This window comes from Anoplophora glabripennis, unplaced genomic scaffold, assembly GCF_000390285.2.
Source record: "Anoplophora glabripennis isolate ALB-LARVAE unplaced genomic scaffold, Agla_2.0 scaffold579, whole genome shotgun sequence".
Taxonomy (NCBI): Eukaryota; Metazoa; Arthropoda; class Insecta; order Coleoptera; family Cerambycidae; genus Anoplophora; species Anoplophora glabripennis.
In genome coordinates, this window is record NW_019416775.1 from 190,415 (window position 1) to 203,343 (window position 12,929).

A 12,929-nucleotide genomic window follows, 5' to 3' on the forward strand; every position below is an offset into this window, starting at 1 on the left:
AAAAATAAATATTTCAAATCAAAAAAATTACAGCGTGTTTGGGACATAAATAGGTAAGTTTTCACCAAATTTCGTGAAAAAAAAATTTGTTTGTAAAAGATAAAAATAAAAAACCAAAAACTTGGTTATTTGAATTTTTCACATAAATTTTGAGGTTATGTGAAAAAAGTGTAAATACAAAAGTTGTAGATCTTTTTATTACCTACAACATTGTCAATTAACTTTTTTTCCAGAAGACCTGTAGTTTTTCTGGAAATCAAGGGAAACCGTTTTTTACCCTTAAAAACTTACCCCCTATCCCTTCCCGACCTCAGATCGCCCGTAAATTATTTTCCTTTCATTTCTGTTATATTCTCTTTCTTTTCCAATGGGTTTCATCCTACTACAATTTTTTTTGGTTTCAAAAATTATCGACCCTGGTCTAATGTATTAGTCACTCTTTATAATTTCGGCCGCCGAGTATAGTCTATTTGTATCATCATCGAAAACACTTGATTTAACTCACTACTTAATCACAGGTTGAACGTCGAATAGTGTTTTTTCAGTTCTCTTTTTACATAAACTTTAAAAAGGTTTCAACTGTAATGTTTAGAAATATCCACTAGCACAGAAATTATTAAAATTATTAATAATTGAAATAACTAACATTGACTTAGACGACCGAAATCAAATTGTAATACCTATGACGTAATTCCACCTCAGAAATGCTATAATGCCATTGAACACCTCAAAGTGAAAGTTTGCAGGCAACCCACTTCTTTTAGCGATCTTGTACCTGTACAATTATAAGCCCAGTTTCATTCCTAAACCTAACCCATCTTATATAAGGATGTAAGTCAGAGGCAAACTCGCACTTCATAGTAAGGTTAGCACCCTCCGACACGGTAGTGTTCTCCAGTTTAGTTATTAACACTGGTTTGCCCAGAAATCTCTCTATAAAAGGAACATAACAACACACGCAACGACAAAAATTTGTTTCTTTATCGAAATCATTTTGCCTGAGTAACCCAATAATACTTACTGAAAACGTCCACAGTAAATGTGAAATTAATGCAACCGACAACATTACATACAAGGCAGGTATAGTTCCCTGAATCTTCTACTCGTGAGTCATTAAAGGTTAAGATCCAATCATTGATTTTTATGTCTCCCATTTCTCTTTTGGGCGGCGATTGGTTGTCTTTATACCACACAACGTTTGGTTGGGGGAAACCTCGTGCTCTACAAGTTAACTTAAGCCTATTTCCCGAAGGCGTCAATTTCGATTGGTACATTTTCCTTGGAAAATATGGCGATTCAAATACTGTTACATTGTACCTTTTCAGGGGGGACTCATTTACGAAACAGGCATAAATACCATTGTGTTCAGGTTTTACCGAGGTAAGTTCGAATACATTTGAGTCAACCTGGAACATAAAACTGATATTGGGGAACTAAACGCATCCAAAACAGAAAGATATCCAATATTTGTTTGTTAATCATAGGCTGGTTCAACTAGCCCATGAGTTTTTCCTTAAAATGATATATGAATTGGAAAAAACATACAACGCAACATTTGAAAAATATAGGCTTACGATTTCCTTAAGTAATTTTCCTTCCGGATTGTTGGCTACACTCATCAACCTCCACTGTATTTTGTTACCAATTTTAGTACGGCACTGCAGTGTTACAGTTGCATTTCTAGCAGCTGTTATATTTTCCAAATTTTTCGTGATATAGTCTCCATTAGAATCTAAAGTACCTGCAAAAGCAAATAAATACCGTGTTAAAAATTGGCTGCGACAACATTGCTATCTCCGAAACAATCAGAGACAGAAGGAATGATTCGTTGTTAGTTGGAAGATTTCGTCGTTTTCCAGGTTTATTTAAAGAATTACAAGAAAATATACAACACGTTCATATGACCATTTCCGTTCCTCTGATTGAAAATGGATTGGTATTTCAAAATACAGGCTGTTACAAATTCGCTTCTCACTACAGGGATCTCGGAAACGGTAAGAGGTACGAAGTAGCTTAAATGGGGGCAAAGTTGCGTAATCAGGGGACCAACATCATCCCTCTAAAAAAATTAAGGCTAACATGATTAGTTTTCGAAATACTTGAAAAAAACCGAAAATTTNGGTTGGGGGAAACCTCGTGCTCTACAAGTTAACTTAAGCCTATTTCCCGAAGGCGTCAATTTCGATTGGTACATTTTCCTTGGAAAATATGGCGATTCAAATACTGTTACATTGTACCTTTTCAGGGGGGACTCATTTACGAAACAGGCATAAATACCATTGTGTTCAGGTTTTACCGAGGTAAGTTCGAATACATTTGAGTCAACCTGGAACATAAAACTGATATTGGGGAACTAAACGCATCCAAAACAGAAAGATATCCAATATTTGTTTGTTAATCATAGGCTGGTTCAACTAGCCCATGAGTTTTTCCTTAAAATGATATATGAATTGGAAAAAACATACAACGCAACATTTGAAAAATATAGGCTTACGATTTCCTTAAGTAATTTTCCTTCCGGATTGTTGGCTACACTCATCAACCTCCACTGTATTTTGTTACCAATTTTAGTACGGCACTGCAGTGTTACAGTTGCATTTCTAGCAGCTGTTATATTTTCCAAATTTTTCGTGATATAGTCTCCATTAGAATCTAAAGTACCTGCAAAAGCAAATAAATACCGTGTTAAAAATTGGCTGCGACAACATTGCTATCTCCGAAACAATCAGAGACAGAAGGAATGATTCGTTGTTAGTTGGAAGATTTCGTCGTTTTCCAGGTTTATTTAAAGAATTACAAGAAAATATACAACACGTTCATATGACCATTTCCGTTCCTCTGATTGAAAATGGATTGGTATTTCAAAATACAGGCTGTTACAAATTCGCTTCTCACTACAGGGATCTCGGAAACGGTAAGAGGTACGAAGTAGCTTAAATGGGGGCAAAGTTGCGTAATCAGGGGACCAACATCATCCCTCTAAAAAAATTAAGGCTAACATGATTAGTTTTCGAAATACTTGAAAAAAACCGAAAATTTGGAAATCCGTTTTTGTTTCATTTCAACCTTGTTTGAGGTAATATCAAAGACCTCAGAATGACTAGACAAGTAATGCATTGCAAAGGAATTGTTTTGATTTTGCACAACTTGAGACATCCTGCTATTAAACAAGGATGAAGATAGTTCTTTGTTTACTAGGGAACTCTTAACCAGTAGCGTGTGTGTTAAAAAGGGTGATACATTTTAATATTTGTCTAATTTATATATCCTTACCGATTTCACACCTAATTTGGTTTTAAAATAATGTTAATGACTTCTTTTTTAAATAAATAGAACCATGTTCGTTTTACTCCATAACGGCACTTACTGCCGAAAAAAAGTAATACTAGTTACAACAATCTTTACTTTCTCAGTAACAATATACATCAATATGTTAAATAATACTAATTAATAAAAGTTTTTAGCAGCTCAAATAGGAATCACAAAGTTACAGTTACAGTTGCATATAGTATGGTAGCTATACTATACTTGTATACAATAATATGCACATCAAGTAGAACAATTAGTGATAAATGAAAGATAAATAGTAAATGGGGTTATTACACATATAAACAGATTTATTGGATCTAATTTGTTATGACTAAACGAACTTGGGAACTCAGGAACTGCTGTGTCCTTAAGATAAACTCGGCCACCAGGTCTTATTAAGAAATCACTTGATGTGAAGTGATCTGAACATACAACACTTCTTTAGGACTATTTTCCTTTCCTATACAGCTCAAAATGCGAGAGAGCCAAACGTCTCGGCGTTCAACTTTCGAAGGAATCCTAAAATCAAATTGCCTAGGTTACCTTTTAAATAATGTTGCCTTTGCAATTCATGTTACTTTTTATTTAACCGTAACACACAATTCACGTTTTAAAAAAATATTTTATATTTTCAATATTATTGCACTGAAAATTTTCTATTTCAAATTTTGTTTTAAACTACCGTCTGTTTTTCTGTTACGCCCATGGTAAATCTACCTACCTCTGAAAAGAGCGATTGCCTCCACTTTTAAAGCGAAATCTACATATAACACAATATTTTCCCATTGTCTATTCACAAAAACAATAAATTCTGCCAAAGAAACTAATAATCCACGGTAAACACAACGTTAAACTCAATAAGCAGGCAAAGAATTAATGGCGGCCGACAATCGTAAACAATAATAAACATCTAGCATAGAGCAGGTACTGCGCGCGCACCTTACCACATGTCTTTAGCCAATAGGAGGCTGAGTTCTCAAAATATTTACAGTAGAACAAAACAAACCAAGACAATGCACTGTCTATCCTTTCTGAGGTCGTTGGGTAATATAGAAAAAAAAGAACACTTTCTCATGGCCACTTTTTGCCCTTTATCGAATGGCATAATCAATTTTTATATGTAGCGTTTCGTCTCTCCAGGACCATCATCAACTTATTTTATTACATATTTTGCAAACCTTCATGACCCCCAATACCGTACTGCCTCTGCCCGAACCAGATTCAGACGTTTTGTCTCGAAATATTCATCTTCAATGTTATTCGTTCCAAATTTATCTAAATTTTTTTATTTAGACTTCTTTGTTTATTGAATTATCGTACACTGTAAGTGTCGTTAGACCCTGTGAAATCGATTTAGTTATTTAAACTATTACCACCACGCGTTAAATATCTACTCAAAATTCGTCGTCTAAAAAGTTTATTCATTTTTCAAATTTCTAATAACTGGGATATTTTAACACTAATCTATCTGTATTAACTCCACGGAATGATTAAATTTTGATTGTTTCGTTGAGTGTTTATTTTTCGTTATATTTGGAAGTTTTAAGTTAAAATAATCACCCAGTATATGATAATAATTATGTTTTGGTTTTAGAGATACTATGTACTTTATTATATTTTTACGTATACGTTTTTAAAAATTCAGACAGAAATAATTCCATTTTTATTTAATTTGTACTAAATAAAAAAAAAATAAAATTCTTATGTATAATTATAAAAAACGAGGAACAAGATGACAAATTTTAAAACGAAATTATTTGTTAAGTAAATAAAAATTCACAAGTTATAGTCCGTACGATATTTGTTGAAATACAGTCCCAAAATAAGAATGAGCCAATAAAGTTATGTTATCGGAACTACTGTAACAATTTACGGCGGCGGGGGCGTGTCTTGAAATTTTCCGCCAATGTCCTTCTACCTCAGGTGTCGAATGCGGTTAATTTCAAGAAAGTGACGCAGGGGTCTTCTTGCAATTCTAGCTCAACAAATCGCATACGGACGGTAGCTAACTTTATTTTTATGTGTACTTTTACATACCTGTCGGTGTAGCTGTATAGAGCTCAAAAGTTATAAAACAAAACAAATATAACATGAACAACCCCATGTTGTTATAGTGCGGTAAATAGATTCTGAAAAAAATATATAACAATTTGCAATGTATACAGAGTGTCCTACCAGGAATCGCCACTATCGATATCTCGGATAAATTTGAAAGTTTGACAACCTAGCAAAGGCAATAAGGAGAACATAGTTAAAATTTTCAGAACTTTATCGCACTTCCGGTTACACCGGAAGTCGACATTAACTTTCTTATTGCATTTTCGGATTCTACGTGAAATTTGAGGATCACTGTATTAAATATTTCATATAGCTCGGGGTTATAGATTTAGAGATATTAATTTTTAAAGAAAAAAATTGACAGATGCAAAAGTCCGCTAGTAACTCTTTTCAGGTGTGTGATATCAGGTGGATTTTTGGTACTTGTAAAGGGCATAGGTAACACTAAATTATGACATGCCAACAAATTCAAATATTTAATACTAGGTGTTTCATTTTTGCTGTTACATTTTAATAATTTCAAACAGTTATAACTTTGTTAAATGGAAAACTTCCTTTCAAACTATATAAGCTTTGTTTGAGTTGCCGCTACTATTTTTAGAGATATTTGCAGTTTTCTATTTTTTTGGACAGTTTTTCTCGTATCAGACCCGTTGTCAAATTGGCCATGGCCAGAAACACTCCAAAATAACACAGCCACACAAAAAAAGAAAAATTGTCTGAACTTTTCATGCGACATATGTTATCTGTAGTATTTTTGCTTCTTGATCACGAATCCGATGTCAGAATTGAGCTATCACATCACAGGAATTTCCTAACCTCAAAAAACAGGTAAAAAATAGAAAAATTCATGAAAAAGTGCTGGGAAAAATACAAATATTTCTTTTTTCTATACTCAAATGTTCATTTATATAGTTAAGACCCCGCCCAACGTGAATCCGCTGTCAGAATTAATGGATTTTTTCTAACCTCAAAAAAAAACGGGTCAATTAAGGTCAGATATCACGAATTTTCAAACAATAACAGATTCGCGTAAAATTTGGTATACGGGGGTTTTCTGGGTCGCTGATCACGGATCCGATTTTGCAAAATTCAAGATGGCGGATCCAAGATGGTCGACCAAATTTTCAAAAAACAATAGAATCGCTGCAAATTTGGTAAACGGGGGTTTTCGGGGTCGCTAACTACGAATCTGAGGTCAATTTTGCAAAATTCAAGATGGTGGATCCAAAAACCAAATTTTCAAATAATAACAGATTAGCAGCAAATTAGATATACGGGGGTTTTCGAGGTCGCGGATTACGTATTGGAGGTTAGAATTGCGAAATTCATTTTGTAATATTTTACTTTATAACCTAAGTACCCAATCATGTGTTAACCTACTTTCTTTCGGTTATATCTTGTTTTTTTTTATGTAAAAGATCTATTCACAGGTTGAATTTTGTAAATCTGATCTCGAATTCGTGATCAGTGACTTCGAAAACCCCCGTATACCAAATTTGGCGCGAATGTGTTATTTTTTGAAAATGTGGTCGGCCGCCATTTTGAATTTTGCAAAATTGACCTCGAATTCGTGATCAACGACCCGGAAAACCCCCTTATACCAAATTTGATGCGAATCTGTTATTTTTTGAAAATTTGGTCGGCCATCTTGGATCCGCCATCTTGAATTTTGCAAAATTGACCTTGGATCCGTGATCAGCGATCCCGAAAATCTCCGTATACCAAATTTGGCGCAAATTTGTTATTTTTTGAAAATTCGTGATATCTGACCTTAATTGACCCGTTTTTTTGAGGTTATAAAAAGAACCATCAATTCTGACCGATAATTCACGTTCGTTGGGGTCTTAACTATATAAATGAACATTTGAATATAGAAAAAAAAATTTTGTATTTTTCCTAGCACTTTTTCATGAATTTTTGCTATTTTTTACCTGTTTTTTGAGGTTAGGAAATTCCTGTGATGTGATAGCTTAATTCTGACACCGGATTCGTGAATAGGAGGCAAAAATACTATAGATAACATATGTCGCATGAAAAGTACAGACAACTTTTCTTTTTTGTGTGGCTGCGATAATTGAAGTAACTAGACATTTGTCAAGTTAGATGTAAAAATTGTTGTTGTCTCTAATTGTTTTTGCCGAAAATTTAAATACAAATGTCTAGGGATCGTTTAAATTATACTGATGAGGATTATTTTCATTTGTATGTTATTTATGGACAAATATGAAGTTATTTTAATTGTTTCTGGAGTGTTTCTTGTCATGGCCAATTAGATAACAGGCCTGATACGAGAAAAACTGTCCAAAAAAATAGAAAATTGCAAATATCTGAAAAAACAGTAACGACAGCCCTAATAATGCTTATAGGGCTTGAAAGGAAATTTCAATCTGCATACAACAGAGTAAAAATACAGGGTGTTTCATTTAAGTTAACAAAGTTATAGCTGTTTGAAGTTATCAAAATGTAACAGCAAAAATTAAACACCTAGTATTAAATGTTTTAATTAGTTGGTATACCATAATTCAGTGTTACCTATGCCCTTTACAGATACCAAAAATCCACTTGACGTCACGCTCCCGAAAAAAGTTACTAGCATCTCCGCGAACTCTTGCATTTGTCAAATTTTTTCTTTAAAAATGAATATCTCAAATAACTCCTAGATATAGGGAATAGTTAATAAAGTGACTCTCAAATTTCACGTAGAATCCGAGAAATTAAAAACCTAGACTCTTGACAATAAATGAAGTAAAATAATATATGTTACAATAAGGCGATTATGAGATTTGAGTATCAAAAATATTTTCCAAAAAATTGACAAAAGTGACAAAACGTTAATGCGGTCCTGTTTAACATAGCGGAAAAAACATTGACCTAGTCCGCAGTCCGTACGGCACCTGTGGAGTGTCACTACGCTTTTGACTTGCGGGTGAATTGCTGCTAAGTTGTGTCAAAAAGATCGCGCCGCTTCTACTATTTAGACGTTAAGTGTTTATTAAAGACGTTTCTTACTTTTTATTTTTTAAGTTATTGTTTTAACTAAATCGGCAATGGATAACGAGGACAACAATAATAAGTTTACTACTATCGAACGATAGCGGTAAGTTTGCATCTTTTTTGTTTGTCGTGATCCAACCTAGCACTTGCTAAAATAATAGTAGTCTTTTCTGTAACACCATGTACTTTGTTTCTATAAACCTCTTGTCTGGGATTGCACATTATCATTTACAGTGAAATAACTAATTGAATTTTATGTTTATTTTTCCTTTTAATTATAACGAGGATTGTATTAAACTGGCCAAAATTATTTATTATTGCATTAAAACATTTTATCTCCTTTGTGTGTATTTCATACATTTTAATTTGGCAACACCGATTTGCGCAAAGGCTTGACTCTGTTAAGTTCGGTTCGGCAAGCGTGCGCTGATGTTAATCGAATGGCATGACATTTTTTGACCAGGACCGTACTAAAATTTATTTCTTCGCTGCAAAATTGAAGTTCAATTTTCTTGACAAAACGTGGAATATGAATTTCTTATATAAGGCTTTTTTATTGCATATATTTCTAGGAATCTGCATTTTATTTTTTCTGCACTAAAGACGCCACACCCTGTATATTTAGGGTGTTCCACTTAAAATAAGAAAGTTAATGTCGACTTCCGATATAACCGGATGTGCCATAAAGGTCTAAATATTTTAGCTGTGTTGACCCTATTGCCTTTGCTAAGTTGCTAAATTTTCAGATTTATCAGATCAGTACTTTCCGAAATATCGATAGTGATAACTGGCGATTCCTGCTGGGGCACCCTATAGAAAGGGAGACAGTTTTACTGGTCGATAGATAATTTTTACGATATCTCCGAGAAATTATACATTTTTTACATGTCATATTATGTTTATATTAAATTAGTACGTTAATTTAAGTAAAAACTGTAGAACTTCTTTTGATTTTTAAGCATTCAAATTATCGTATACTTTAATAAAGGAACGAAAATTCTAGAAAGGAAATTTCCTTTCAATTTTAGTTGTGTTAACATCGCAGTGATTAAAATTAACATTAAATGAAACTTAATCGATCCTCACCTCCCTGCTGTTGACACACCACAGCACAGTTCTGTGACCCTTTCGGTAAAACTGTTAACAATTAATGACCTCTTTAAACTATTAAAACTAAAATTCTGTGTTTGTTTAGGTACGTCACATAACAGTGTATCGATTTACGAGATGAATATTATCACTTAGTACAGGGTGATTCAAATTGTATACGATAAAATTGCTATTTGAGACACTGCGGCGTCAGAGATATGCAGAAATATTTAGTTGAGGTAAACTTGAGAATAAATGAATAGATACGAGGCCTGTTCAAAAAATAACGAATTTTTTTAACCTTTATTATTAATTTTATACAAAAATCTGATTTTTGGCACAAAACTCACGAACTGACAAAGCTGAATGTTCGTGCGCATTGTCATGGTGCAAGAACCATAACAATGAGTTGTCTCTTTACGGATTTTTTCACGTAACCGTTGTAAAATGCCTTAGTACACTGTAAAAAATCGTTGTGAGTGAAATCAATAAGGTTCGGAGTGAATCCCATAGAGTGAAATTATTAAGTACATTTTAACTCAATATTGGGCATTTTGATCATTTTACTCATTTGTGATTATATTTAAAATATAACTGAGTACTTTCACTCAAATATAGGTACTCCTTAAATAAATTCTTCACGTAAACTCGTATTTGATGCACTTGTACCTAAATAAGAGTAAATGTCCTCATTTTAAATGTATATTAATTTCGAGTAATTTGAATGGCACCACTTACATATTGCTTCTGTAATCTCGACCACAGATGATAGGGGCCCGTTAGATGCTCCAGACAAGCGTGATCGCCAGGAGAACAGGTCTCCCGTCCTGGCTGAGACCCATCAGCTGAGACCCGCCGCAGCCCCGCGAAATGAATTAATTTCAGCACTGTACATCCTAATTAATTATTTATGAGTGATTTAATTTTGCCATCAATATTTAGTTAATTCAAAACAAAGTCTGAGTAATGACTCAATAATTGTTAAATTTAAATCATATTAGAGAAAAAGTCAACTCTAAATTGGTTTTATATACTCAGAATAGAGTCAAAAGTCGCTCAATTGATAGTTAGCAGTTACTCGAATTTGAGTAAAACTCATTAATTTCTGATGCAATAGTTTCACTCAGTTGTACTCATACTAATAAATTGAAAATTTTACTCACAAAGAAATTAACAAATGCCTGGAGCAACAAATTCACGGTCAATCGAATAGGGCTTTGGCACACATATTGGTCATTAGATTGATCGTCTTTTCCATAAATTTCAACATCCATTGCATTTTGCAATAATAATGCGCAATTTTCGGAAACTGGTATTTCCGCGTTCAACCTTTGTTTTACAATTAACAAATTGGTGAAATATGCCTTTAGATACCTTAAATTATAGGTAATTTAATTGCCTACAACATAAAATTACAAATTTTTCGACAGCTCAGTAAAAAAAGTGAAAAAACACCTAAATTTGCCCGTTATTTGCAATTTGCCAACACTTTTTTCGAGTTACTTTTTTGATATTATCATTCTGCATACCCTTCCCCGTCGGAAAGTGCAATAAAATGTCTACTAATATTTTTTTCACGCTCAAACTGTGATTCGACTGGAGTAAACTTCTTCTGTAATTTCTCTCGGCGATTTGCACGCACCAGATCTTTGACTTTTTGAACGTGAGCAACATCAGTTGAAGTCAAAGGCCCTGCTGATCGAGGATCATCTTCAACTGACGAACACTTCTAAATCTAAAAAATCGTTCGTCTCTAACACGTTGCACTCAAATAACAATATCACGAAAACGAAATGAGACATCAACAATCCAAGACCATGTGGTTATGCACAACGCGCAACTCTACCAACCGCGTATCACTAAATACCTCCATTATCGCATAATTCAAGAAGGTCTGTTATGTTTTGAACAAACCTCTTGCAGCTCCTATCCTAGTGCAAGTTCAACATGTTGAGGTCTTGTTAAATCTCTTATCAATTTAAGAAAATTTCTGGAAATAGTATAAAGACATAAATTCGAAAAATAGACATTTATACCGCTTAATTACAGTCACCTTGTATGTTCACTAAAATTGAAAGAATGCTTTACATAAAAACATTTTAATCAAAATACTTCTACAGCTGTTTTAAATATCATATATCTTCACATCTGGCAAATGATATTCGTTCTTTGTTTATTAAAAGACATATATTTTATTTAATATGTAAAAATATAAAAGGTGGGTATATATACTGTATATACAATGTGTCCCAAAATGATTTTTTCCAATTGAAATTTAAAAAACTCGAACAGGTCAATTAGTAAATAGAAATTGCAATATTTTCTATTTTTTTGAGCCAAGTTTGACAGACCTATAACATTACCGATATTTTTTGTTAATAGGACGCTCTATATTTTACAGTATAAATAGATAGCCCTTCTAAAGGTTATACCTACTTTTTTGTCATACTTGTCAAACAATGGAGGAATTAAATGAAAACAATAATTTAGTAGGTACTACTTTTTATTTTATTACAGCAAATGTTCAAAATAGCCCCTATTAATCATTGCACAACGCCCAATTCGGTGTTCAAAGTTATCAAATACATTCTGAATAACATTTGGTGTTATGTTCCGAACTTCTTCTCTGATACGATTTTTCAAACCTTCGATAGTGTCTGGTCTGTTCACGTACACTTTGCTTTTTAGATAACCCCACAAAAAATGTAGTGGGGTTAAGTCAGGGGAGCGTGGTGGCCATTGAAGCGGCCCTCTTCTGCCTATCCATCGATTTGGGAAAAGGCCTTTTCTTACAATTTAAATACTCCAATGGCGCAGATACAGGGTACCTGTGGCATATTTTTCTAAATAAAATAGTACGCCACCTTGGGACCCAGCTTGAAAGCTAATATTCACTCTAAAACCCTACTGATTGGTTGTCAATGAGTGCACCTCTCGTTAGATATTCTGCAAGTTGTTATTACGTTGTGACACTCTCCATGAATAAATAATAAATTTAGAATATCAGCATTTGAATAAATATTTACTTTTCCATCCTTTAACAATAAATAATACTCAAACATTAACTGGATGTGTTAAATTGACAACAATAAACTGGTGACAGATTAGGTGCTTGTTTTGAAGTTCCACTAAAAATTTCACAGCCATCCTCGCAAGAAATTATGCAATACCCGTAGACTGCACGAAAAACAGTAAATACCTTAAATCCAGAAGAGATGGGTATAGGGAACCATTATACCATTCGAAAGAGAACAAAATTGTTAATCAGATTGCACGAAAATATACAGGATGTTCCATATAAAAAAATAAGTTAAGATGGTTTAAAATTGACTAAATTCGGCATTAAATTTGTATCACCCTGTATGAAATTAAGTCAGTTTGAAATTATGGCAGGGAAGCTTATAGTTTTAGGTATGTGCCTTATAAATTTTATCGCTCTAACTTTATTACTGTAAAATACACGTCTTTTTGAATCA

General features: G+C 33.4%; 1 protein-coding gene across 1 annotated transcript in view; it reads right to left on the reverse strand.

The window, feature by feature from the left end:
- LOC108910648 (fibroblast growth factor receptor homolog 1-like) overlaps positions 1-9,533 on the reverse strand; it is a 14,922-nt gene extending 5,389 nt beyond the window's left edge. Inside the window, exons 1-6 of the mRNA XM_023455439.1 lie at positions 9,451-9,533; positions 5,347-5,438; positions 2,495-2,661; positions 2,134-2,326; positions 1,022-1,213; positions 776-933 (exon numbers count right to left, since the gene is read on the reverse strand). Of these exons, the coding sequence (XP_023311207.1) occupies positions 776-933; positions 1,022-1,213; positions 2,134-2,326; positions 2,495-2,661; positions 5,347-5,413 (777 nt within the window). The 5' untranslated portion in view covers positions 5,414-5,438; positions 9,451-9,533. The remainder of the gene's footprint in view (positions 1-775; positions 934-1,021; positions 1,214-2,133; positions 2,327-2,494; positions 2,662-5,346; positions 5,439-9,450) is intronic.
- Positions 9,534-12,929: the final 3,396 nt, after the last annotated feature.